Source organism: Heterodontus francisci, chromosome 13, assembly GCF_036365525.1.
Source record: "Heterodontus francisci isolate sHetFra1 chromosome 13, sHetFra1.hap1, whole genome shotgun sequence".
Lineage (NCBI taxonomy): Eukaryota > Metazoa > Chordata > Chondrichthyes > Heterodontiformes > Heterodontidae > Heterodontus > Heterodontus francisci.
Genome location: NC_090383.1, coordinates 41,902,502 through 41,930,323, shown reverse-complemented (window position 1 = coordinate 41,930,323; position 27,822 = coordinate 41,902,502). Strand labels below are relative to the sequence as shown.

At 43.0% G+C, this 27,822-nt stretch overlaps 1 protein-coding gene across 13 annotated transcripts in view; it reads right to left on the bottom strand.

Moving 5' to 3' along the window:
* Positions 1-27,822, bottom strand: part of dop1a (DOP1 leucine zipper like protein A) — a 555,441-nt gene that overhangs the window by 468,096 nt on the left and 59,523 nt on the right. For 11 of the 13 annotated variants that reach the window (XM_068044706.1, XM_068044708.1, XM_068044707.1 and 8 more), the window contains 4 exons: positions 19,467-19,536; positions 8,602-8,790; positions 3,917-4,098; positions 2,684-2,854 (listed from right to left, as the gene is read on the bottom strand). In XM_068044706.1, the coding sequence (XP_067900807.1) occupies positions 2,684-2,854; positions 3,917-4,098; positions 8,602-8,739 (491 nt within the window). In that variant the 5' untranslated portion in view covers positions 8,740-8,790; positions 19,467-19,536. The remainder of the gene's footprint in view (positions 1-2,683; positions 2,855-3,916; positions 4,099-8,601; positions 8,791-19,466; positions 19,537-27,822) is intronic. The other 2 variants (XM_068044702.1, XM_068044704.1) reach the window with 1 other exon arrangement.

The window sequence follows — 27,822 nt, the reverse complement described above, 5'->3', positions numbered from 1 at the left end:
AGATGCAGTATAATGTGGATAAATGTGAGGTTATCCACTGTGGTAGCAAAAACAGGAAGGCAGATTATCTGAATGGCTATAACCTGACAAAGGGGAATATGTAACGAAACGTGGGTGTTCGTACACAAGTCGCTGAAGGTAAGCATGCAGGTGCAACAGGCGGTAAAAAAGGTAAATGGTATGTTGGCCTTCATAGTTAGAGGATTTGAGTACAGGAACAGGGATGACGGGGCGATGCTGGGAGCAAGTAGCCAAGAGGGGGGTGAAGCAGCGATTCCGTGAGCGAGCAAGTGGGAGAGGAAGCAGTGAGCAAGCATCCGAAGCAGCGAGGCGGGGAGCGAGTGGCTGAGGTGAGGCAGCAGTGAGCAGACGGGCGCGGGAGGGAGCGGCAAAGAGAAGTGACGATGGCAAGAGGGAGCGGGGTACTGTTGGGGCTGCGATGGAGGCGGCGATCGCAGCCATCGAGGGGGTTTGTGTTTAATTTGTTTTTTTGTCACAAGTTAAGCAGCACCATCTTTATTACTGGCAGCTGCCTGAGATGTCACAGACAGTAAAGTTTCAGTCGATGAGGCTACATTTGCATATGTGCCAGTACTGCGCCACCTATTGGTTGCATTGTCAGCAAACACGGTCTTAATTCCCTAAATAAGAACATAAGGGGGTCAGAATTATTATTTAGCCAAGGAACTTATGAGATTGGAATGTTTTAGTTTGCAGCTCAGAAGTAGCTAGCATTTTAAGACTGCTCTCGAGCCTTTATACCAGAATCCAATTTTTCTATATACATTTCAAATAATTGGTTTCCACTTTTTTGTTAAGATTGTTGGTAATATTGGTAGATGAACCAACCAGTTGCCAGAAATGTGCTGAGAATAGATTTGTTGAAACGTGCCTGTTTGAAATATGATGAAAACACAAAATGCATGCACACTTTTCTTTTAGTTACAGATTAGAGTATCCCTCTCATTCCCATCACTAGCCAACCTCTTCCCCTTTGGAGTAGAGCATGGCTACCCAACCCGAACCCGACCAGGCCCAACGACACGGGCCGGGTTCGGGTCAGGTTCTGTCGCTCGTCTGGGTCCAGCATTCGGGCTCAGGTCAGGTCGGGCCGGGTTGGACACAGTGACAGCCAGGATGCCAAGGTGGGATATGTGCATCCGGACTCTGCACTAGTCTGCAGTGAGCGATTCCATCCAAGATAGAGCACAACCTCTTTAATATAATCAACTTCATTCCAGTGATCTGGTCGGGATGGGTCGGGCATGGGAAAAAAAATCAAAGGACTTGGGCCGGGTTGGCCTCGGGTCGGAGGTGGTTCCGTCAGGTTCAGGTCGAGTTTCAATTGCAGACCCAAGCAGGCCTTTACTTTGGAGTATCCAATTAACGTTTTATCCTTCTTCCTGCACTCCCATCACTCAAGTTGCTCTAAATACAACTTACTTCCAAAATTCAGCATAGCTTGTGTTTTTAAAAGAACTCAAATTATGAGTGAAGACTTTCCCCTCTCGGTCTTTTCACAGATGCTAGTAAATACATTTTCTTTCAGTCAAAAAGATATGGCTGGACAATCAGAGGCTTCCTATTTACTTCAAATTTCAACTTGCTAGAAAAATGCATTCAAATTAGGATAAGGAAAGACACCGTTTCCACTTAATATGTTAGAAATTTTTATAGAACAAAAGCTACAATAGTAGTATGATCAGTATAATCTGTCTTTTCTTTTCTCTTTCACACACAATTTAAGTTTTAAGAAAAAACTCAATTTAAACATCACCTGAAACAAGGCTTTTGAAAAATGCCCTCTAGCTTTTCTTCAAATAACTTTGAAAAAATTGCTAGAAACAGAAGTAAACTATTCCAATACATCTGATTAAATGACACAGATACATATGATAAATGTACACTCTATACAGTTGGAAACACATAGAACTACATAGAACATACGGCATAGAAACAGGCCATTTGGCCCAAATAGTGTGCGCTGGTGTTTATACTCCACACTGAGTCTCCCAAGCCTTTCAACTCTCTTTCTATTCCCTTTTCTTTCATATATTCGTTTTCTTTCCTTTTGAAAGAATTGTCTGCTATTTGCCACAATCACTCTCTAAATCATGAAATTTCTTCTTATTTCCCTTCTTGGATTTATTCGTAACTATCTTGTATTAATGGCTGCTAGTTTTGAATTCTCCCACAATTGGAAACATTCTCCCCACATCTAGCCTGTCCAACACATTCATAATTTTAAGTACTTCCATCAGGCCTCCTCCATGTCTTCTCTCTTCTTAAAAAAAAAAGCCCTAACCTATTCAACCTTTCCCAATAGCTGCAAACCAACTGCTCAGAATGCATAATTTATGTTCAGCTAACCATCACGTCAAGGTAAAAAATATCAAGTCAAAGCCAGCCTTTTGGGAGAGGCTGTACCCCCCAAATAGGAACTTCAAAAAAGAACACAAAGATAAAAAAGATAAATCAAATCAAAAATATAGTCAAGTTGTGAATTATTAACTTTTTCATCATTAAATTTCATTTAAAACCTTGTTTTGAACATTAGACATTGTAGTTACCGAGAGGGAAAAAATAATTGATGAAATTTTTCTCAAAACAGTTCGAGTGTTTTTAAAAAAATTAATCTTTCACCCGTATCATTATACATGCATGCAGCAAACTGCCTACTCACCTGTCATAGTACTCAGAGCCTTCTTCCAGGCCAGGCAACACCCCAGTCAACAATCCTTGCAGTCCTGGCTTCAGGGTTTTGCCCAGAGGCAAGAAATACGCTTCATACAAGCTCAACAGCACAGGTTTGACTGACATGGCCGCATTGGCAAGAAGAGGGAAAAGGCCAGAACTGAGGAAAGAATAAAATAATGTCCAAACATTCAGGGCTGTTGAGAATCAAATTTACTTCTCCTCTGCTGAAGGCCACAAGTCCTGCTGGAAATATAATTTTTACAACCACCATGCTTTGCTGCACTTCAGTTAAACAGCTATTTTTCGTTAGTGAGCCTGGAAACTGAGGGACACCAGGTTACTTCAATGTGGATTGTATTACAGCCAAGCCAGAAGGTTAAATTAATGTCCACATATACTTTCTGGTGATAGGAATCCACAACTGGAAAATCTATCTAATTCTGGAAAATCACTGTGTGCATGATGTGGGCAGTACAGTCAAGGCAGCATTTATTTCCCATCACTAAGTTGCCCTGAGAAGGTGGTCGATAGACATTTTTCTTGATAGTAATTGTTTTTACCACTAAGTGACTTCAGAGGGCATGAAAGGTCAACCGCATAGTATGGGACTGGAATTATACGTAGGCCAGATTGGGTAGCAATAGTAGGTTCCCTTCCCTGAAGGACATTAATGAACCAGTTGTACATTGTATATTAATTATGTTTAATTGTAGACAGGTGGCAGGCATTAACTGGGGATTCACTTGTGCCCCTATAAATAGACACTGATTTAAATTGTGGTTGTTGGGTTAGGAGGTGCTTGCTTGCAACCTAACTGCGTAAATAGAGATTTACTCCAGTGAAGACTGGCTTCAGTTATATCATTCAACTGGCTTTCTAGATTGTAGCAGTGGTAGCTTTCAAAATCATGTTTTCTGATGCTATGTACAACCTCTAGTTTGTTAGCACAGAACCATATACCTCCACCACCGTATTCACTATCATTTTAAAATGAGGCAATATTTAGGTTTTTTTTAAACAGATTAGGTGTTAAATATTCAACTTTGACAAGGCCAGAGAACTCAGATCCACCAATGTTGCATGCTGGTTTTACAGTCAAATCACTTGCTCAATATATTGGTTATTAAGGTGACCCATTGCCCATAATTCTTCATATATTTCTAGCTTTCAAACATGTGACTTCTTTTTTTCTCTAAAAGGAAACGAACATATAGCCCACCTGTACAAGAAGAGATCTTTGGCCAGCCTTTTAGAGCCAATGATCTTAAAGATGATCTCATAGGTTTCGAGTGCTTTTCGGTGAACACCACTGGGCAGTGCTGGATGAAGACATTGGGCCAACCGCTTGCCAATAGTTAGCTTCTTTGGGACCACTTGGTACTTTGTATTGTTCTGTAAAACCTGTTAATATATTAAAATTGATAATCGGTCACGGAATATTCTATACCAAGACTGCAAGCTACACTCAGTTCAAATCTGCATGACTGGACTGACTGCTGTTTCTCTATTTATTTATTTAGCGATACAGCACTGAAACAGGCCCTTCAGCCCACCGAATCTGTGCCGACCAAGAATCACCCATTTATACTAACCCTACAGTAATCCCATATTCCCTACCACCTACCTACACTAGGGGCAATTTACAATGGCCAATTTACCTATCACCTGCAAGTCTTTGGCGGTGGGAGGAAACCGGAGCACCCGGCAAAAACCCACATGGTCACAGGGAGAACTTGCTAACTCCGCACAGGCAGTACCCAGAATTGAACCCAGGTCCCTGGAGCTGTGAGGCTGCGGTGCTAACCACTGCGCTGCCCTAGTTGTCCAATTCTTTTTAAAATTTGCACTGATGATTCACAATTCAGAGGTTATGCATACCAGCATGGCAATTTACAAAAGATCTGGTTTAACATAAATCAACACAGAAGCAATGGCAGTGCAGGAGAAGAGAATGGTGGTGACGAAGCATCTGTTTTTCAAGTTACAAGAGGCATACACCTGGACAAGTCAACAATGGTATAAAACTGGCATTAACATAAACTAATTTAAAGTAAATAACAGTTCTTCACACATTAATAGGCCAGGAAACAGATTGTTAAAAAAGGTAAGTTTTTAGATACAATATGACCTTTATATCTTGCTTTAGGCATGTGCACAATGTACCAACTCATTTCTTATTCACTAGCATAAACTGCATGCAGTATTCCCCCTATTATTAACAAAAAAATAAAAAAATAAAAACCAAACATCTTAGTGTCCTGGAATCCATTCTGTAAAACTCTTGGTTTTCTTAAGTGTATGGAAGATGCAAGTTTTAGTCCTCTCTTTTTGATTTCCAACAGACACAATCAAAACAAAATTCAAAAGATTCAGAGTGGTAAAAACAAAATAAAAGTAAAAGCTGTTCTCAGTAAGATTGTAAACAGTATTCTTTCTTTCTTTGGCCTCCTTGTCTCGAGAGACAATGGGTAAGCGCCTAGAGGTGGTCAGTGGTGTCAGTCGCTGTGAGGCAACTATGGAGTGACCTCTCCATGGCGCATGCCTGGGCGAATGTACAGTATGCAGAATTGCAATCAGGTCAAAGAAACAAAGCAGGGGACTGCAGGCTAGACAGTGTGGCAGATAAACTGTCTTTTAACTGCTAGAACATGGGGTTCAAACCCAGGACTCACTAGTTCCCCAAAACATTCTGTGTCAACTGCGAAACGAGTTTGTGGAGTCTCAGTAGAGTTAAAAACTGCAAAAGGCCACAGTATAAAACTGTTCACAATATGACATAAGTTGGTTTCAAAAGAAACACCAATAAGTCTGGCTGATGTAGAACATCCACAGTGGTATCAGATCTTAGGTTACGGTGTGCATGTGTATAAATGTACATGGTCGAAAACTTTCCTACTCACTAGTATTTACATCATGCATCTTGAGCGTTAAAAAAAAATCATTACAGCATCATTCTTAAATAGTGCCAAAAAACTTATTGCAACAAGAGGAAACATCCTTTCCCCATCCACCTTGTCAAGACTGTTCAGGATCTTATAAACTTCAATCAAACATATGCACAAAACAATGCACAAAAAACGCACTCTTCTAAATTCCAGCGAAAACAAGCCCAGTCTGTCCAACTTTTCCTCATAAAACAACCCACTCATTCCAGGTATCAATCTAGTAAACATTCTCTGAACCGCCTCCAACACATTTATATCCTTCCTTAAATAAGCAGACCAAAACTGCAGACAGTATTGGGGCAGCACAGTGGCGCAATGGTTAGCACCACAGCCTCAAAGCTCCAGCGACCCAGGTTCGGTTCCTATTACCGCGTGGGTTTCTGCCGGGTGCTCTGGTTTCCTCCCACAGCCAAAGGACTTGTGGGGTGATAGGTAAATTGGCCATTGTAAATTGCCCCTAGTGTAGATAGGTGGTAGGAGAATTGAGGGAAGGTGGGGATGTGGTAGGGAATATGGGATTAATGTAGGATTAGTATAAATGGGTGGTTGATGGTCCGCACAGACTTGGTGGGCCAAAGGGCCTGTTTCAGTGCTGTATCTCTCTATAATTCTTGGTGATCTGTGTACTTGGGAATGATCTTCAGCAGCTGCATAGAAAGGGAAAGACAATCTCTTGTGGTGTTGCTCAGTGAATTGGAGTTCAGTCACTGCAGATCAGCTATGTGAAACACCATTGTACGAGTTTATTTTCTGTTCAGAGAATTTATACTACACATTGTAAATGATTGTTTTTGTTTCTTTATACTTTTCTTTTAAAAGTGTGATAGACCATAAATATGCATGCATGTAAATTCTCTAATGAAATAGATAAATAAATACAATGAGTGAAGAGGGTGATGCAGCCTTGCTGAAACAGCTTTGCTCTTTGAAAAATCATCAACTGCAGTGATAAAGGCAATACTTTCCTACTAATTATCACATAGCTTGCCACTCTGCTTGCAGTTTAATGTAACTAAAGTCAAGATATTGAAGTAACTGCAATTTGCTGATTAGTTTAATCACAAACTATTCAGTGGATAGATTTCACTTTTTAATTAAAACTCCAGTTTTGAAATTCAAAAGCAAATATTTCTGAAAAACCCACTACTGTACAGAGTCATTAACATAATTCCAGTTAAATAGTCGTTTGGAGTGCAGAACTTGAGAATTGCTGAAAAGAGACATGTTGTCGAAGCTTTTCGTCTTGCACTCATCAGGACAATAAACTGGTGCATTCTCCATGGCAACGCCTCTATCAGAGTTTACTTGCCAACCAATCAGCACTCTCTTCTCATGCGGTATAAGTTGCTGTTTTTCCTTACATTGGTTATTCTAGCGTATTGTCCGGATGAGTGCAAGACGTAAAGCTTCAACAACATGTCTCTATTTTCAGCACAATTCTAGTTGACCCCAGATTATGGCTTTACACCCTTCAGCAAAACTGCTAAGCTTTTTTAATTTGTTCGTGGGATGTGGGCATCGTTGGCTAGGCCAACATTTATTGCCCACATTGCCCTCGAGAAGCTGGTGGTGAGCTGCCTTCTTGAACCACTGCAATCCTTGGGGTGCAGATACACCCAAGTGCTATTAGGAAGGGAGTTCCAGGATTTTGACCCAGCAATAGTGAAGGAACGGCAATATAGTTCCAAGTCAGGATGATGTGCGGCTTGGATTAGAACTTTCAGCTGGTGGTAGCATCTGCTGCCCTTGTCCTTCTAGGTGGTAGAGGTCTGGAGTTTGGAAGGCGCTGTCAAAGGAGCCTAGGTGAATTGCTGCAGTGCATCTTGCAGGTGGTACACACTGTTGCCTCTGTGTGACGGTTGTGAAGGGAGTGAATGTTGAAGGTGGTGGACGGGGTGCCAATCAAGCGGCCTGCTGTGTCCTGGATGGTGTCGAGCTTCTGCACTCATCCAGGCAAGTGGAGAGTATTCCATCACACTCCTGATTTGTGCCTTGTAAGATGGTGGACAGGCATTGGGGTGAGGTGAGGTGAGTTACTGGTCACAGAATTCCTAGCCCCTGACCTGCTCTTGTAGCCACAGCATTTATGTGGCTGGTCCAATTCAGTTTCTGCTCAATGGTAACCCACAGGATGTTGACAGTGATAGATTCAGCAATGATAATGCCATTGAACGTCAAGGGGAGGTGGTTAGATTGTCTCGTTTGTTCATTGCCTGGCACTTGTGTGACGTGACTGTTACTTGCCACCTATCAGCCCAAGCCTGGACGTTGCCCAGGTCTTGCTACATCTGGACATGGGCTGCTTCAGTATCTGAGGAGTCAGGAATGGTGCTGAACATTGTGTAATCATCAGCGAACATCTCCACTTCTGACCTTATTATGGGCGGGAGGGGAGGGGTGGAAGTCATTGATGAAGCAGCTGAAGACAGTTGGGCCAACGCTGAGGAACTCCTGCAGTGATGTCCTGACTGAGATGATTTACCTCCAACAACCACAACCATCTTCCTTTGTGCAACGTATGACTCCAACCAGCGGAGAATTTACCCCGATTCCCACTGACTCCTGTTTTGCTAGGGCTCATATTTGGTCAAATGTTGCCTTGATGTCAAGGGCAGTCACTCTCACCTCACCTAGCCTCCTAGATGAACAATAGATCATGTTGAAATATTGGTAAATGGCAAATAAAAAGGTACAAGTTGTGATGAACTTTCTAACTAAAAAGTGCTAACACAATTCAATTAGTTGAATTCAAAAAACCAAAGAAAAAGAGCATACAGTGATTATGAAACACCCAAAACCTGGGTGACTCACTAAGATATTTTTAACATGCATCGAGGTCAACAGTTATTGAACATTTTATAGTAAAACTGGAGGCATTTTAGGTACAAAGAGCAGTAAATATCCCCTCTTTTACAGCTTATCTAAATAGATTCTAGAAATTCTTATTTCCTGCAATTACCTTGTTGAGTTTACCCAGTGCTGATATTAGATCTGCCCATTCACTGGAATACTCAAAGCTTTTCAGTGCTTTATCCACCGCTGCTACATAATTTCTGTATTTGGAGTCGCCCAGTAACTCCAATTCCTCCGTATTCATCCTCCTCAAACATGCAACTGATGACCAACTCCAAACTCAAAGATCATTTACCTGGAATAGTTAAAGAAATTTTTAATGCCTCAAATGAAGAAAATCACATTTTCTTAAATATTGCAAGATAAACCCTGTTTTAATAAAGCAATGCATTTAAATATATGATTTTTGCAAATTAGACATTTTTGAATTCCTGCAGGAAAATATGAACAGCTCATTAGAACGAGTGCCTGGCTTACGGCAAATGTCATCGCCCACCCGCCCCCTCAAGGTCCAAAAAACCTTGAACCCAATTGCAAACCTTAGAAATTACTGAAGCTCAGTCAGCACCGCAGCCTCACAGCTCCAGCGACCCGGGTTCAATTCTGGGTACTGCCTGTGTGGAGTTTGCAAGTTCTCCCTGTGTCTGCGCGGGTTTTCTCTGGGTGCTCCGGTTTCCTCCCACAAGCCAAAAGACATGCAGGTTGGTTGGTAAATTGGCCATTATAAATTGCCCCTAGTACAGGTAGGTGGTAGGGAAATATAGGAACAGGTGGGGTTGTGGTAGGAATATGGGATTAGTGAAAGATTAGTATAAATGGGTGGTTGATAGTCGGCACAGACTCGGTGGGCCGAAGGGCCTGTTTCAGTGCTGTATCTCTAAACTAAACGCAAAATTCCAGCACTTTCTGTCTATACAAGTGATACCAGTACCCAAATTTTGAGTCATTTAGACTGACGTGATGGCCTCCAAAGGGAATAATCAATCACTTGTTACTCTATTTTGAGGATGCAAATTGGGCAGGGAAAATGACAAGAACAAAGACTTAATGTTTCACTGTTACCAAATACCAAATCTGATCCTAACACAATAGTTAAAGGAGTCAGTTTTATACCAATGCATTATAAGAAATAAGTCACAATTAATCCTAAAACCATGACTGTGTTAGAGAAGTTCTATATGTATTAAATTGTGTATGCCTTGATCAAATAACTTTAATGTAGATGGATAATGTATAATGATAATGTATTGCCTGTGTCAGCACAAAAACATTCCGAACCCTGTTAATCTTCAGCAAGCCTAGCTAACAGAGAATCAGTTTTTGTACAAATTTCATGTTGTCTGTCAGCACAAGGGGATGATAACTAAAGTGAATATAGCTTTTAACAGCTGCTGGCAGGAATCCCATCACCTCAAGTACCAATGAACATAGGCTAGCGATTGGCATCACAAGGTCCAAGCCAACCATCAGGCCAAACACAAGGTGACCAGAGTGGACTTGCCAACCAATCAGCACCCTTTTCTCATGCAGTATAATTGTTGATCCCTATGAAATTTGCCATTCTTGTATCTGTCCTGATGAGCCATAGAGATACAGCACCGAAACAGGCCATTGGACCCACCAAGTCCGCGCCAACCATCAAACACCCATTTTATACTAATCCTACAATAATCCCATTATTCCTCTCTCACATCCCCACCTTCCCTGAATTCTCCTACCACCTACCTACACTAGGGGCAATTTATTTACAATGGCCAATTTACCTATCAACCCACAAGTCTTTGGCATGTGGGAGGAAACCGGAGCACCTGGAGGAAACCCACGCGGTCACAGGGAGAACAAAGAACAGTACAGCACAGGAACAGGCCATTCGGACCTCCAAGCCTGCGCTGATCTTGATGTCTGTCGAAACTAAAACCTTCTGCACTTCCGGGGCCCATATCCTTCTATTCCCTTCCTATTCATGTATTTGTCAAGATGTCTCTTAAACGTCGCTATCGTATCTGCTTCCACTACCTCCCCTGACAGCAAGTTCCAGGCACTCACCACCCTCTGTGTAAAGAACTTGCCTCGCACATCCCCTCTAAACTTTGCCCCTCTCACCTTAAACCTATGTCCACTAGTGACTGACTCTTCCACCCTGGCAAAAAGCTTCTGACTATCCACTCTGTCCATGCCGCTCATAACTTTGTAAACCTCTATCATGTCGCCCCTCCACCTCCGTCGTTCCAGTGAAAACAATCCGAGTTTATCCAACCTCTCCTCATAGCTAATGCCCTCCAGACCAGGCAACATCCTGGTAAACCTCCTCTGTACCCTCTCCAAAGCCTCCACGTCCTTCTGGTAGTGTGGCGACCAGAATTGCACGCAATAGTCTCAGTGTGGCCAAACTAAGGTTCTGTACAGCTGCAACATGACTTGCCACTTTTTATACTCTACGCCCCGACCGATGAAGGCAAGCATGCCGTATGCCTTCTTGACTACCTTATCCACCTGCGTTGCCACTTTCAGTGACCTGTGGACCTGTACGCCCAGATCTCTCTGCCTGTCAATACTCCGAAGGGTTCTGCCATTTACTATATACCTCCCACCTGCATTGGACCTTATAAAATGCATTACCTCACGTTTGTCCGGATTAAACTCCATCTGCCATTTCTCCGCCCAAGTCTCCAACCGATCTATATCCTGCTTTATCCTCTGACAATCCTCATCATGAAGGAGGGCACTATGGAGGACTCGAGCAGTGAGGCAATATGGGCAGAACTCAGAAATAGGAAGGGTGCGGTAACAAAGTTGGGGCTGTACTACAGGCCTCCCAACAGCGAGCGAGAGATAGAGGTACAAATATGTAAACAGATTATGGAAAGATGTAGGAGCAACAGGGTGGTGGTGATAGGAGATTTTAAATATCCCAACATTGACTGGGATTCACTTAGTGTTAGAGGCCTAGATGGAGCAGAATTTGTAAGGAGCATCCAGGAGGGTTTTCTAGAGCAGTATGTAAATAGTCCAACTCGGGAAGGGGCCATACTGGACCTGGTGTTGGGGAATGAGCCCGGCCAGGTGGTTGACGTTTCAGTAGGGGACTACTTTGGGAATAGTGATCACAATTCCATAAGTTTTAGAATACTCATGGACAAAGACGAGAGTGGTCCCAAAGGAAGAGTGCTAAATTGGGGGAAGGCCAACTATACCAAAATTCGGAAGGAGCTGGGGAATGTAGATTGGGAGCAGCTGTTTGAAGGTAAATCCACATTTGATATGTGGGAGGCTTTTAAAGAGAGGTTGATTAGCGTGCAGGAGAGACATGTTCCTGTGAAAATGAGGGATAGAAATGGCAAGATTAGGGAACCATGGATGACAGGTGAAATTGTGAGACTAGCTAAGAGAAAAAAGGAAGCATACATAAGGTCTAGGCGGCTGAAGAAAGACGAAGCTTTGAAAGAATATCGGGAATGTAGGACCAATCTGAAATGAGGAATTAAGAGGGCTAAAAGGGGTCATGAAATATCTTTAGCAAACAGGGTTAAGGAAAATCCCAAAGCCTTTTATTGATATATAAGGAGCAAGAGGGTAACTAGAGAAAGGATTGGCCCACTCAAGGACAAAGGAGGAAAGTTATGCGTGGAGTCAGAGAAAATGGGTGAGATTCTAAACGAGTACTTTGCATCGGTATTCACCGAGGAGAGGGACATGACGGATGTTGAGGTTAGGGACAGATGTTTGATTACTCTCGGTCAAGTCGGTATAAGGAGGGAGGAAGCGTTGGATATTCTAAAAGGCATTAAGGTGGACAAGTCCCCAGGTCCGGATGGGATCTATCCCAGGTTACTGAGGGAAGCGAGAGAGGAAATAGCTGGGGCCTTAACAGATATCTTTGCAACATCCTTAAACACGGGTGAGGTCCCGGAGGACTGGAGAATTGTTAATGTTGTCCCCTTGTTTAAGAAGGGTAGCAGGGAAAATCCAGGTAATTATAGACCGGTGAGCCTGACGTCAGTGGTAGGGAAGCTGCTGGAGAAGATACTGAGGGATAGGATCTATTCCCATTTGGAAGGAAATGGGTTTATCAGTGATAGGCAACATGGTTTTGTGCAGGGAAGGTCATGTCTTACCAACTTAATAGAATTCTTTGAGGAAGTGACAAAGTTGATTGATGAGGGAAGGGCTGTAGATGTCATATACATGGACTTCAGTAAGGCATTTGATAAGGTTCCCCATGGTAGGCTGATGGAGAAAGTGAAGTCGCATGGGGTCCAGGGTGTACTAGCTAGATGGATAAAGAACTGGCTGGGCAACAGGAGACAGAGAGTAGCAGTGGAAGGGAGTTTCTCAAAATGGAGACGTGTGACCAGTGGTGTTCCACAGGGATCCGTGCTGGGACCACTGTTGTTTGTGATATACATAAATGATTTGGAGGAAAGTATAGGTGGACTGATTAGCAAGTTTGCAGACGACACTAAGATTGGTGGAGTAGCAGATAGTGAAGGGGACTGTCAGAGAATACAGCAGAATATAGATAGACTGGAGAGTTGGGCAGAGAAATGGCAGATGGAGTTCAATCAGGGCAAATGCGAGGTGATGCATTTTGGAAGATCCAATTCAAGAGTGAACTATGCAGTAAATGGAAAAGTCCTGGGGAAAATTGATGTACAGAGAGATTTGGGTGTTCAGGTCCATTGTTCCCTGAAGGTGGCAACGCAGGTAAATAGAGTGGTCAAGAAGGCATACGGCATGCTTTCCTTCATCGGATGGGGTATTGAGTACAAGGGTTGGCAGGTCATGTTACAGTTGTATAAGACTTTGGTTCGGCCACATTTGGAATACTGCGTGCAGTTCTGGTCGCCACATTACCAAAAGGATGTGGATGCTTTGGAGAGGGTGCAGAGGAGGTTCACCAGGATGTTGCCTGGTATGGAGGGCACTAGCTATGAAGAGAGGTTGAGCAGATTAGGATTATTTTCATTAGAAAGACGGAGGTTGAGGGGGGACCTGATTGAGGTGTCCAAAATCATGAGAGGTTTAGACAGGGTGAATAGCAAGAAGCTTTTTCCCAGAGTGGGGGATTCAATTACTAGGGGTCACGAGTACAAAGTGAGAGGGGCAAAGTTTAGGGGGGATATGCGTGGAAAGTTCTTTACGCAGAGGGTGGTGGGTGCCTGGAACGCGTTGCCAGCGGAGGTGGTAGACGCGGGCACGATAGCGTCTTTTAAGATATATCTAGACAGATACATGAATGGGCAGGAAGCAAAGAGATACAGACCCTTAGAAAATAGGCGACATGTTTAGATAGAGGATATGGATCGGCGCAGGCTTGGAGGGCCGAAGGGCCTGTTCCTGTGCTGTAATTTTCTTGGTTCTTTGTTCATTATCCGCAACTCCAACAACCTTTGTGTCGTCCGCAAACTTACTAATCAGACCAGCTACATTTTCCTCCAAATCATTTATTTATACTACAAACAGCAAAGGTCCCAGCACTGATCCCTGCGGAACACCACTAGTCACATTCCTCCATTCAGAAAAGCACTTTTCCACTGATACCCTCTGTCTTCTGTGACCGAGCCAGTTCTGTATCCATCTTGCCAGCTCACCTCTGATCCCGTGTGACTTCACCTTTTGTACCAGTCTGCCATGCGGGACCTTGTCAAAGGCTTTACTAAAGTCCATATAGATAACATCCACTGCCCTTCCTTCATCAATCATCTTCGTCACTTTCTCAAAAAACTCAATCAAATTAGTAAGACACGACCTCCCCTTCACAAAACCATGCTGTCTCTCGCTAATAAGTTCGTTTGTTTCCAAATGGGAGTAAATCCTGTCCCGAAGAATCCTCTCTCATAGTTTCCCTTCCACTGACGTAAGGCTCACCGGCCTATAATTTCCTGGATTATCCTTGCCACCCTTCTTAAACAAAGGCACAACATTGGCTATTCTCCAGTCCTCTGGGACCTCACCTGTAGCCAATGAGGATGCAAAGATTTTTGTCACGGCCCCAGCAATTTCTTCCCTTGCCTCCCTCAGTATTCTACGGTCGATCCCATCAGGCCCTGGGGACTTATCTACCTGAATGCTTGCAAACTCCACACAGGCAGTACCCAGAACTGAACCGGGGTCGCTAGAGCTGTGAGGCTGCGGTGCTAACCACTGAGCCACTGTCCCACCTGTTTTTTTTTATGGCATTTTTTTTCCCATGTCAACCATAATGCCTAATCCCACCTGCCCGCATTAATTCCATATCCCTCTATACCTTGCTCATTCAAGTACCTGTCCAGATGCCTCTTAAATGTTGCTACTGTTCCTGCCGCCACCACCTCCTCTGGCAGCTCATTCCAGATACCCACTATTCTTTGTGTGAAAAATTTACCCCTTTGATCCCCTTTAAACCTCCCCCCTCTCACCTTAAATCTATGCCCTCTAGTTTTAGTCACCCCTACCAAGGGAAAAAGACTCTGGCTATCGACCCTATCTATGCCTCTCATCATTTTATATACCTCTATCATGTCCCCTCTCAGCCTCCTTCACTCCAGGGAAAACAGACCCAGCCTATCCCATCTCTCTTTATAACTCAAGCCCTCCAAACCAGGCAACATCCTTGTGATCTTTTCTGCACCCTCTCTCGCTTAATCACATCTTTCCTGTAGCGCGGCGACCAGAACTGCACACAGTACTCCAAATGCGGCCCAACCAACGTTATGTACAACTGTAACATCACGTCCCAACTCTTGTACTCAATGCCTCGGCCGATGAAGGCAAGCATACCATAGGCCTTCTTCACCACCCTGCCTACCTGTGTTGCCACTTTCAGGGAACTATGGACTTGCACCCCAAGGTCTCTCTGCTCAACACTCCCCAGGGCCCTGCCATTCACTGGATATGTCCTGCCCTGGTTTAACTTCCCAAAATGCATCACTTCGCACTTGTCTGCGTTAAATTCCATTTGCCAATCCCTTGCCCACTTTCCCAGTTGATCTATATCCTGTTGTAACCTTAGACAACCTTCTTCACTGTCCACTATACCACCAATTTTGGTGCCATCTGCAAACTTACTAATCATGCCCCTACATTCACATCCAAGTCATTAATATATATGACAAACAACAGAGGGCCCAGCACCGATCCCTGCGGCACACCACTGGTCACCGGCCACCAATTTGAAAAACTCTCCACTCCCACCCTCTGCCTCCTATCACCAAGCCAATTTTGTATCCAATTGGCTAGTTCACCCTGGATCCCATGTGTTCGAACCTTCCGGACCAGCATACCATGCGGGACTTTGTCAAAGGCCTTGTTAAAGTCCATGTAGACAACGACCACCACCCTGCCCTCGTCAATCCTCTTGGTCACCTCCTCAAAAAACTCAATCAAATCTGTGAGACATGATTTCCCACGCACAAAGCTATGCTGACTATCCCTAATTAGACCTTGCCTTTCCAAATGCATATAAATCCTGTCTCTCAGAATCCCTTCCAATAACTTTCCCACCACTGATGTCAGGCTCACTGGCCTGTAGTTCCCTGGCTTATCCCTGCTGCCCTTCTTTAATAAAGGCACAACATTAGCTGTCCTCCAGTCTTCCGGTACCTCACCCGTGGCTAACGATGATACAAAAATCTCTGCCAGGGCCCCAGCAATCTCCTCCCTTGCTTCCCATAGCATCCTAGGATACACCTGGCCAGGCCCTGGGGATTTATCCACCTTAATGCACTTCAAAACCTCCAACACCTCCTCCTTTGTAATGTCTATATGCTCCAGGATATCGCTGTTCCCTCCCTTGAACTCACTAGCTTCCATGACCTTCCCCACGGTAAGTACGGACGAGAAGTATTCATTTAAGACCTCGCCCATTTCCCGTGGCTCCCCACATAGATTACCACACTGATCCTTAAGGGGACCTACTCTCTCCCTCGCTACCCTTTTACTCTTAATATACTTATAGAATCTTTTAGGATTCTCCTTTATCTTATCTGCCAGGGAAATCTCATGACCCCTTTTTGCCCTCCTAATTTCCTTAAGTGTACTCCTACATCCTTTATACTCCTCGAGGGACTCGCTTGATCCCAGCTGCCTATCCCTGACATATGCCTCCTCCTTTGTCCTGACCAGACCCTCAATATCCCTAGTCAACCAAGGTTCCCCAAACTTGCCAGCCTTGCCCTTCCATCTAACAGGAACATGCCGGCCCCGAACTCTTCCTATCTCACTTTTAAAAGCCTCCCACTTGCCATGAGTGCATGACAGCGTTTCTTTTTTTTCAGCAATATAAGGACCATCTTGTCACATCTGATAGTTACCGTGTAACCTTGAAGATATATGTTGACTGTGATTTAACCAGTAGTTCATGCTTATTTTATTTTTATTTATTTAGGGATACAGCACTGAAACAGGCCCTTCGGCCCACCGAGTCTGTGCCGACCAACAACCACCCATTTACACTAACCCTACAGTCATCCCATATTCCCTACCACCTACCTACACTAGTGGCAATGTGCAATGGCCAATTTACCCATCAACTGGCAAGTCTTTGGCTGTGGGAGGAAACCGGAGCACCCGGCGAAAACCCACGCAGTCACAGGGAGAACTTGCAAACTCCGCACAGGCAGTACCCAGAGTCGAACCTGGGTCCCTGGAGCTGTGAGGCTGCGGTGCTAACCACTGCGCCACCCTACTTATGTTTAACTTATGTTGGTGTTGTATTGAGTGTTAAAGTAACATTTATGAAAGTCTTGTCCATTTGGTTTCCTAAATTGGGGTCAGTCATTGGGTTCAATTCTTTTCATTTGTTGGTGGTCTCCACAGGGATCATAATATCGAATAGAAACTCACTTTCTATAAATAGATGTAAGCTCACATTCTCTGTGTTCCATCTACACAGATATGATTGGATATTATCCTCTCAACTAAATTCACTTGTATATTTTTTTAACCAGTTGTTATATTCCCAACACCTAAAATATACAACAGTACATTACCGATGATGCCACATAATGCTCATTCCCTTTCAAACAAATCTCCCGACTCGCTGAGACCAATGCCACTGGAGATCCAGTATGAAATGAGTCTCGGTTATATGGAATGTCGGGCACAGAAACAGGCCATTCAGCCCAACTGGTCTCCACACAAGCCGTCTCCCATGCTTCTTCAAATAACTATCAGCAAAATTTTCTACTCCTTTCTCCCTCATGTTTCTCAACCTTCTCCTTAAATGCATCTATGCTGTTCAACTCAACTACTCTTTGTAGTCGCGATTTCCACATTCTAACCACTCCTGGGTAAAGAAGTTTATCCTGCAGTCCCTATTGGATTTATTCATGATTATCTTATATTTATGGCCTCCAGTTTTGGTCTCCCTCAGAGTGGAAGCATCTCCACATCTACCCAATCAAACCTTTTCATAATCTTAAAGACCCTTCAGCCTTCTCTTTTCTCGAGAAAAAAGCCCCAATCTTTCCTGTTAGGTATAACCTCTCAGTTCTGGTACCATCCTTTTAAATCCTGAGAGACTGTTTCCCCTGACAGGAGGGTGTAGAACTAGAGGGTCATAGTCTCTGGATAACGGATCAGCCATTTAAGACTAAGATGCAGAGAAATTTTTCCACTCAGAGGGTTGTGACTCTTTGGAACTCTCTACCCGAGAGGGCTGTGAAATGCTCATTGAATATATTCAAGACTGATCGATTTTTGGACACAAAGGGAATCTAGGGGTACAGTGTGCTGTGCTGATGTCCTCCAGTGCCTCTCTACCCTTTGTATAATATGGAGGCCAGAACCATGCATAGTACTCCAAGTGTAGTCTAACTAAGGGTGCATACAAGTTTTGCATAACTTCTGTTTTTCAAAGCTACCCCCCCACTAGAAATTAAATAAAAACAGAAAATGCTGCAGCAGGTCAGGCAGTATCTGTGGGGAGAGAAGCAGAATTAATGTTTCAGGTTGGTGAACTTTCATCAGAACTCCTCTAGAAATGAATCCCAGTGCTTTGCTTTCTTTCAAAAATGGCCTTACTTACCTGCAACTTGTGCATCTGTACTCCTAGATCCCTTTGCTCCTCTACTCCATTTCAAGTTGGCTCCTGGGCTGTACAACACTATCCTTAGCCAGCCATTGCCCTTTCTCTCAACAATCTCCTCTCTTCCACTATTTAAGGTCCCTTGGCTCCAATAGTGGGCAGACTTTAGCTCTACCTGCAAGTTCAAGCTGCAAATTTAAAAAGTTGCCTGAACCCAAAGCCTATCCTTCCCCATCTTGCCTGCTCTGTTTTGTTACTGGAACTTTGCTCCACTTTACAAATTCATGGACTTCTCTGCCGTCAAGGCTACAATTCTCCACTAGTCTACACTAAGTCTCAGCTGCTGTGACTCTAATCTGCTATTCAGTTGTTTAAACTTGAATGTAACTTTGAATAGCTAACAGTCCATTCCGTCCCCTGCCACCACCCCAAATACTTTTTATTTTTATTTCATTTTATTTTAGTTTGTTTCATCATTCAATTTTTTTAACCATGTGCCTGCCCACTGTTTTTTTCATGTTTGTGCTTTTGGCCAGGGCTTTCATTATTCTGTCATTTAACACCCTCTCTGCACTAACGCTTTGTCTTTCACCACACTATTAACACACTCCTTACCTTTGCCCCATGACCTCCTTGTCAGTTATTCTCTGTGACACTATGTCCTATCAATACCTTCCCTTTTGTTCTTTCGCCCCCATCCCCATTTTATTTGCTTAAAACCTATTACATTTCTAATCTTTGCCAGTTCTGTTGAAAGGTCACTGACCTGAAACGTTGACTTTGCTTCTCTCTCCACAGATGCTGCCAGACCTGCTAAGTGTTTTCCAGGACCTTTTGTTTTTATTTCAGCTTTCCAGCATCTACAGTATTTTGCTTTTATCTTACATGGATATGTTGCCCGGTCCAGATGGCTTGCATACAAGGTTGCTAAAAGAAGTTGGGGTGCAGTTAGCAGAAGGACTTACCATTATCTTCTGGTCTTCCCGAGATACAGGGGAGGTGCCAGAGGATTTGGAGAGTGGCAAGTGTGACGCCCTTATTCAAGAAAGGATATAAAGACAGCTATTAAATGCAGGCCAGTAAATTTGTCAGTAGTAAGGTTTTAAAAACAATAATCAGGAAAAAAAATCAACAGGTACTTGAAGAGGCTTGAGCTAATTAAAGAGAGCCATTTGGGAAAGGCAGGTCGTGCTTGACTTATCTAATTGAATTATTTGATGAAATAACAGTTTGATGAAGGGAATGCAATGGATGTTGTCTATATGGATTTTAAGAAAGTATTTGATTTAGCACCACATAAAAGGCTGGTTAACAAAATTAGGGCTCATGGAATTGGGGGGGGCGGTGGGGGGAGATGCGGTCAGTGTCAGCTTGGATATACAGCAAGTCATGGTAAATTATTGTTTTTCAGACTGGAGGATGGTAAACAGTCGTGTTTCCCAAGGGTCACTGCTAGGACATATATATACTATGTATATTTTATATATGACTTGGATATTGGAATACAGAGTAACATTTTAAAATTTGCTGCTGATACCAAATCAGCAGGAGTGGAGAGCAGTGAGAATGATACAAATTGACTGCAACAGGACATAGACAGACTAGCAGAATGGGCAGGCAAGTGGCAAATAGAATTTAATAGAGAGGTGTGAGCTGATGCATTTTGGCAGAAGGGATGGGGAAAGGTCATATAGATTTGATCGCATAGTTCTAAAGAGAGTGCAGGAACAGAGGAACCTGGAGGTCCATGTGCATAAATCTTTGAAGGTAGCAGGACATATTGAGAAGTAGTCAGCAAAGCATATGGGATCTTGGACTTCATAAATAGAGGTATTGAGTACAAAAGCAGGGATGCTCTACTGAACCTTTATAGGTTAGGCCACAACTAGAGTATTGCGTCCAGTTCTGGTCACGAGACTTTAAGAAGGATGTGAGGGTCCTTGAGGGGGTGCAGAGGAGGTTTACCAAAATTGTCCCAGGGATGAGTAATTTTAGCTACAAGGTTAGGTTGGAGAAGCTGGGGTTGTTCTCCTTGGAGTAAAGGAGATTGCGAGGAGATCTAATAGAGGTGTACAAGATTACGACAGGTTTGGATAAAGTAGACAAAGAAAAACTGTTCCAATTAGCTGATGGTACACAGATTTAAAATCTTGGGCAAGAGTTGCAAAGGGGAGGTGAGGAAGAACTATTTTACGCAGCAAGTGGTAATGACCCGGAACTTGCTGCCTATGAGGGTGATGGAGGCAGAGACAATCAATGATTTCAAAATGAAACTGGATGGGAACTTGAGAGAAATAAGCTTGCAGGGCTATGAGGATAACGCGGGGGAATGGAACTGACTGGATTGCTCTACGGAGAGCCAGCATGGGCCCGATGGGTCAAATGGCCTCCTTCTGTGCCGTAAATGACTCTGACATTCTCCTGACACTGGACTTTGGGACATAGTAGAATGTGTTTTACCCTACATTTAGAAATACTCCACCTCCTGAGTGTTTGCCTTCAATAATGGATGCTTCAAAATGTTCCATTCCCAACAGCAAACAACCTTAACTTTGAGCACAAAAAATGAAGGGTGCCTCCAAACATTTATCCTTTGCTCTCTGGGGAGGCATACAATTTGATGTTTACTTATACGAAATTAAACTCACTCATGCTGTTCAGCAGAACTGAAACAATTCTCAGAATTGCCCTCTAAAACGTCTGACTGGACACGTGAAAACAACAATCTTATATTAGTTGCCTCCAGCAAGTTCACGAGAGAGATTAAAATTTTCCCTTGGAATAAATTAAATGCTTCAGTAGTTCAATCCTATCCAGAATGCTAAAAACTAACATGGGGCCCTAATGTAGTGTATGCAGGATCTGGAACAGAATGGCCAAAAACATTATTTCAACCATAGAACTTTACAGAAGTATCTATAATAATGTAGTTTTTGTCTGTCTACACTGTTTTAATTGGTCAGTTTAAGGGGTGCATCCATTGGCGGGTTTATTAGGTGAGCGGTACCTGCCGCACACGAGAAACCGGGGATGCCATTTTTAAACAGCTCACTGATGTGCCTGCTCCTCATGTGGCACCTGAGCAGCAACTCTCCACAAGTGCCACCATTTTAAACTGGGATGGAGGCAAGTAGTGGAAAGGATATCTTTTTTTTTAGCAGGAAGAGATGCATGACTAAAATGTAAAAATGTTGTTTCAGGAATTGGTTCCTAGCTGCAATTTTTTTTTTTTTTTTTTTACACCCAATTCTGTTCATTGCATTACATTAGACTTTGAAATATGTACGTTTCATCCCACTTGGCTGCCAATGGTTGGTAGCGGCTGCAACACGGTGGGGGGGGGGGGGGGGTGGGGGGAGTTGCTGGAGAAAAGGAACAGCAGGAGGTCAGCTCCCTGAGATTCAGACAGGCGGGCATGCACCCTGAAGGCCTGCTACCTGACCCGAACCCAACGGGACCCGACGACGTGTCAGGTTCGGGTCGGATCAGGTCACTCTTCCGGGTCCGGGTCGGGGTCAGACGCACAATGTAAGCATTGCTGTTAAGTGTTTGAAGGAAAATACCTACCTGAACTGGGAGTCCGGGACGACAAGGATGGAAATTGAGTCTGCGCAGTGAGCGTCTCTATGATGTCATCACGTTCATGCTGCAGCTTTGGAGTCGCAAGATAGGTAAAGGTGGGGTCGGGCGCAGGAAAAAAATGGAGGGACTCCGGCCGGGTCAGGCTCAGGTCCCATGTGGTTATGTCGGATCCGGGTTGGGTTTTTTTCCCTGACCTGAACTGGCCTTTAGTGCACTCTCTCTCGCTCCAAGTACAGTGCCAGCCATTCAAGCTGCTCACTGATGTGCCTGTTACTCATATGTGCACCCAAGCAACAATTATCCACAAGCCTTTCGAACATCAGGACATCATAAACCAGCCTGATCCTAATTCCACCCAAGGTCCAAACACAGTCACTTTCTGCTGGAGCTAACTGTAGCCTCATGGAGATCATCACACTCAGCACACTGCAGAAAGTACACCACTGCTCTTCAAAATGCTTTAACCCATTGGGAAGCTTCTATTTACTATTGATGAAATACATTTCAAAGCATGTTCAACATTTAAATTAGGTGAAGTTACGCAGAGATTCTGATTAAAAGAAAAGGCAGACGAATTTGAAGAGCAGGCTTGTAAACAGCTGGAAGCTGCTTCTGCAGTCTCAGATGCTGAAATTATAACAACCAGATTTCAAGGAAATATTGTTTATTCCTCAAATAATACTGAGCTCTGGGCACCACTCTATAGAAAGGATGTGATTGCACTGGAGAGGGTGTAGAGGAGATTCACCAGGATGTTGCCTGGCTGGAGCATTTCAGCTATGAAGAGACACTGAAAAGGCTAGGGTTGTTTTCCTTAGAGCAGAGAAGGCTGAGGGGAGATATGATTGAGGTATACAACATTATAAGGGGCATTGATAGGTTAGATAGGAAGAAACTTTTTCCCTTAGTGGAGGTGTCAATAACCAGGGGGCATAGATTTAAGGTAAGGTGCAGGAGGTTGAGAGGGGATTTGAGGAAAAATTTTCTGGAACACACTGCCTGAAGAGGTGGTAGAGGCAGGAACCCTCACAACATTTAAGAAGTATTTAGATGAGCACTTGAAACGCCAACGTATACACGGTTACGGGCCAAGAGCTGGAAAATTAGATTAGAATAGTTCAGTGCCTGATGGCCAGCAAAGACACAATGGGCCAAAGGGCCTGTTTCTGTGCTGTATAACTGTATGACTCTATGAGCTCATCAGATGTGGACCTGCCCTTCCAACTCAGGAGAAAACAGTTCCCAATCAGACTTTCATATCCTATGACTAAACTTGGCAGTTTTATGTAGCTTTTTCAAGAGTGGGATATTTTGATTCTTTTGAAGTCTTTGGTGAGAGAATAACCAAAAATTAAGGTGCCAACTCTCTGTTCCTAGGGGTCAGACGAGGTGTTAACTCTCACTCTCTCTCCAGGGTACAGTACCAGCCTTTCAAGCAGCTCACTGTTGTGCCTGTTCCTTATGTGTGCAACCGAGCAGCAATTGTCCACAATCTCTTCGAACATCAGGACTTCACAGCCCACCCTAATTGCAATTCTACCTGAGGTCCAAAGAGAGTCACTTTCTGCTGGAGCGAAGTGCTGCCGAACAGATCTCCACACACAGCAGAAAGCAAACCACGGCCCTTCAATATGCTTTTACGTATTGGGAAGCTCTTATTTACTATTGATGAAATACAATTCAAAGAATTAACATTTAAACTGAGTGCACGTACAATGGTCTTATTCAGAGAATCTGATTAAAAGAAGAAAATGAATTTGAAAAGCAGGTTTGAAAACAGTTTGAAGTTGCTTCTATAATGATCAATGATGAAACGGTAGAGGGCAAATTTCAAGGAAATAGTCTTTATTCCTGGAATTATACTGAGCCTATCAAATGTAAACCTACTTTTTCAACTCAGGACAAGAATTCCCAATCAAACTTTCGTATTCTATAACTATAAACAAGTCACAAGGCCGGATTTTTGACAAGATCAGTATTTATATTCCTCGGCCTATTCTGATGAGAGGTCACTGACCTGAAACGTTAACTTTGCTTCTCTCCCCACAGATGCTGCTAGACCTGCTGAGTATTTTCCAGCACTTTGTTTTTATTTATATTCCTAAGCCTATTTTTACACATGAGCAGCTTTATGTAGCTTCAAGAGTGGGAAATTTGGATTCTGTTGAAGTATTTGATGAAAATATAACTGGAGATCCTGTATTTAAAGATGAACTGTTGCAATAAAGATACTAATTTAACAACAAATATTTTGCAGGTCTCTGCTATGGCACATGTCGAGACACATGAGGCCACGAGGTCCGGAGCGCATGATGCACATGCAGATGCCAATGGTCGGTGGTGGCAGTAGCAGCAGCAAAAGCAGCTCATGGTAAGAGTGTTACATTGAGATACTTAACAGTATTCTATTATGCAAACAGGGATATAATTGGTATCTGGGGATGTATTATCTGTCTATCAATCTAACGTGACTTTTGCTTTGTGGTAACCCTGGCTGGAGAGATTCTCTCCATGAGGGATGAGATGGGATTGATGGGAGGGATGGCAACGGCAAGAGCGGGATTGGGATTGCAATTGCATGAGAAGGATGGAATCGTATGAGCGGGAAGGGGTGGCATGGGAGGGGTGAATGAGCTGATGGAATTGGTTAAGTGCGGCAAATAGAAACTCTCACTCTGATTATGAGCAAGTCACAAGGCCAAACTCTTGGCAAAATTTGCATTCAGATTTATGTAGCTTTTTGCATAGTGAGAAGTTTCGATTCTGTTAAAGTTTGGTGAACGACGGACTACAAATCCTGTATTTGAAGTACTGTTGCAATCTTCTTTTTGAAATGCCAAGACCAAGTGTATCTAACGGATGTGAAAATGATAGATGGGCAAGCAAGAGAAAATGAATTGGCTGAAGAGAGAACATTTAGAAGCTGATCGAACGCACCACCAACAGCAAATAGCAAATGAATCAAAGGAGCAACGACAAACATTTAGAAGCTGAAAGAAAAAGACATCAGCTTCAAATAAAAAGGCAAAGAGATAACCAAGATCATTTATTAGCATTCACAAATGGAGATGTAAAAGTAAACAAATTCAACTGTGGTAGAATAACAGAAACATGTAATTAGAGTGAAGCCAAATATTTTCACAAAGAATTAAATACATCAAGCGTTATACTGACTGTCGACAAAGTAAAGTTACCAGCATTACGCCAGTCTCACGATTTGATTGAAATATTCTTAACAGAAGCTTCCCTAAAAGCCAGAAACTTTAGAGACTATATAAGGCAGTATAACAGCACTCTTGCTTTTGCCTCGATAGGACCTCCTGGAACTGAACCATTTTGCTACCAGATACATGGGCAAGTTTATCATGCTGTTTCCTTGTTGCATCCTTCAAGTAAAGATAGTGCTTAGCATGCTCAATTTTATATACTTGATGCATTAGAAGCACTAGATTTAGAGAAATACAAAACGCATAGAAACAATATTTAGCCAATTAGATGAACTGCTCCAAAAAGTCAATCCTTTTCCTTATTCTTACAAGAACATTTCTGAAGTGGAAAAGATTGAAAACAAATCAATTAGAGAAGACAAGCAAGAGAAATCAGAACATACTTTAAAAGTTGACAACGGAAAAGATCAAAGACGTTACAATATTCCAGCTGCAAGTGGTTTTTCAGACATAGCAGCAGTGTTTGGAGGCAAAGACGGGAACCCTCCTCTACAGAAATATATGTATCTATCCTTGTGTAGATACATGCCAGAATATTCATGTTCTAAGTCCTAACTGCGATTTCATGATTTATCCTTTACTATTTCTGTATGGGGAACAAGGATGGTCGGTTCATTTGGAGCATCAGAAAAGTAAAGAACGGCACTAAGAAACAAGGCATCAACCCTTCAAATTTATGCACACAGACTTGCTGTAAGGGAAGGCTTCATAGTCGTGGAAAACTGTTGCAGCAATATATTGTAGATGCTAACATCAGAGTTGAAAGCAACAGGCTTAATTATGTAAAATAAAATCAGAAATGTCTCCTCGTAGAGCTTCATCAAATCCTGTTAGATTATATGCACATCAGAGCAGCCGAACACAACACTGAGCCTGGCAATGTTTATTTTGCCATCAACATTTCAATGCAGCCCAAGAGCAATGCAGCAGAATTATCAAGACAGCATGGGAACCGTAAGAAAATTTGGGAAGCCAGATCTATTTACGACGTTTACTTGCAATCCAAGATGGACTGAATTCACTGAAAGCACTGAAGTTTATCAAAGTCCACAGCACAGGCCAGATATTGTTGCAAGTGTCTTTCACAAGGAGCTGCTTCATGATTTAACAATAAAACATATCCTAGGGACACCATTTTTGTAATTAGTTGAATTTCAAAGAAGAGGACTTGCACATACACACATACTTATAAACCTAGTAAATGAATCATCAAATGAGGCCATATGGGTGGAGATCAGAAATAAAAAAAGGGGCAGCCACACTACTAGGAGTGTACTATAGACCCGCAAATAGTGAGAGGGAGACAGAGGAACAAATATGTAGACAACTTTCTGAGTGTAAAAACTATAGGGCAATAATAGTTGGGATTTCAACTACCCTAATATCAACTGGGATACAAACAGTGTGAAGGAGGGACAAAATTCTTGAACTGCATTCAAGAGAATTTTTTTAGCCAGCATGTAACAAGCCCACTGAGAGGGAGCGGAATTTTAGATTTAGTCTTCAGTAAAGAAGCTGGGCAAGTAGATGAAGTAGCAGGGGTGACCATTTTGGAAATAACGATCATAATACAGTTAGTTTTAGCATAATCAGGGAAAAGGACAAAGATAAGACAGACGGTAAAGTTCTGAATTGGGGGTGGGAGTGGGGGGGGGGAAAAGAGTCAAATTTTACAAAACTGAGAGGCGATCTGGCGAAAGTTGTCTGGAAGGAAAATCAGTGGCAAACCAGTGGGAGACATTCAAAAGTGAGATTCAACATGCACAGTGTAGGCATGTCCTCACAAAGTTAAAAGATGGTATGGCCAAATCTAGAGCCCCCTGGTTATCTGGAGGGTTACAGCGAATGCTGAAGCAGAAAAAGAAAGCTTATGATCACAAAAAACTCAATACTTTAGAAAGCCGAGAGGAGTATAGAAAGTGCAGTGGTGAAGTAAAAAAGGCAAAGAGAGGACGTGAAAAAATATTGGCAGGTAAAATCAAGGAAAACCCAAAGATGTTTTATCAGTACATTAAGAGCAAGAGGATAACTAAGAAAAGGGTAGGGCTTATCAGAGATGTACAAGGGAATTTGCATGTGGATGCAAATGATGTGGGCAGGGTTCTTAATGAGTTTTTTGCCTCTGTCTTCACAAAGGAGAGGGATGATGCAGACATTACAGTAAAGGAGGAGGAGTGTGAAATATTAGATACGATTAGCATAATGTGAAAGGAAGTGCGAGAGGGTCTGACATCCTTGAAAGAGGATAAATCGCCAGGGCCGGATGGATTGCATCCCAGGTTGTTAAAGGAAGCCAGGGAGGAAACAGCGGATACGTTGAGGATCATCTTCAAATCCTCACTGGATACAGGCGAGGTGTCAGAGGATTGGAGGTCTGCGAACCTTAAGCCATTGTTTAAAAAGGGTGCGAGGGATAGGCCAAATAATTATAGGCCGGTCAGTTGGACCTCGGTGGTGGGTAAATTATTAGAATCAATTCTGAGGGACAGGTTAAACTGCCACTTAGAAAGTC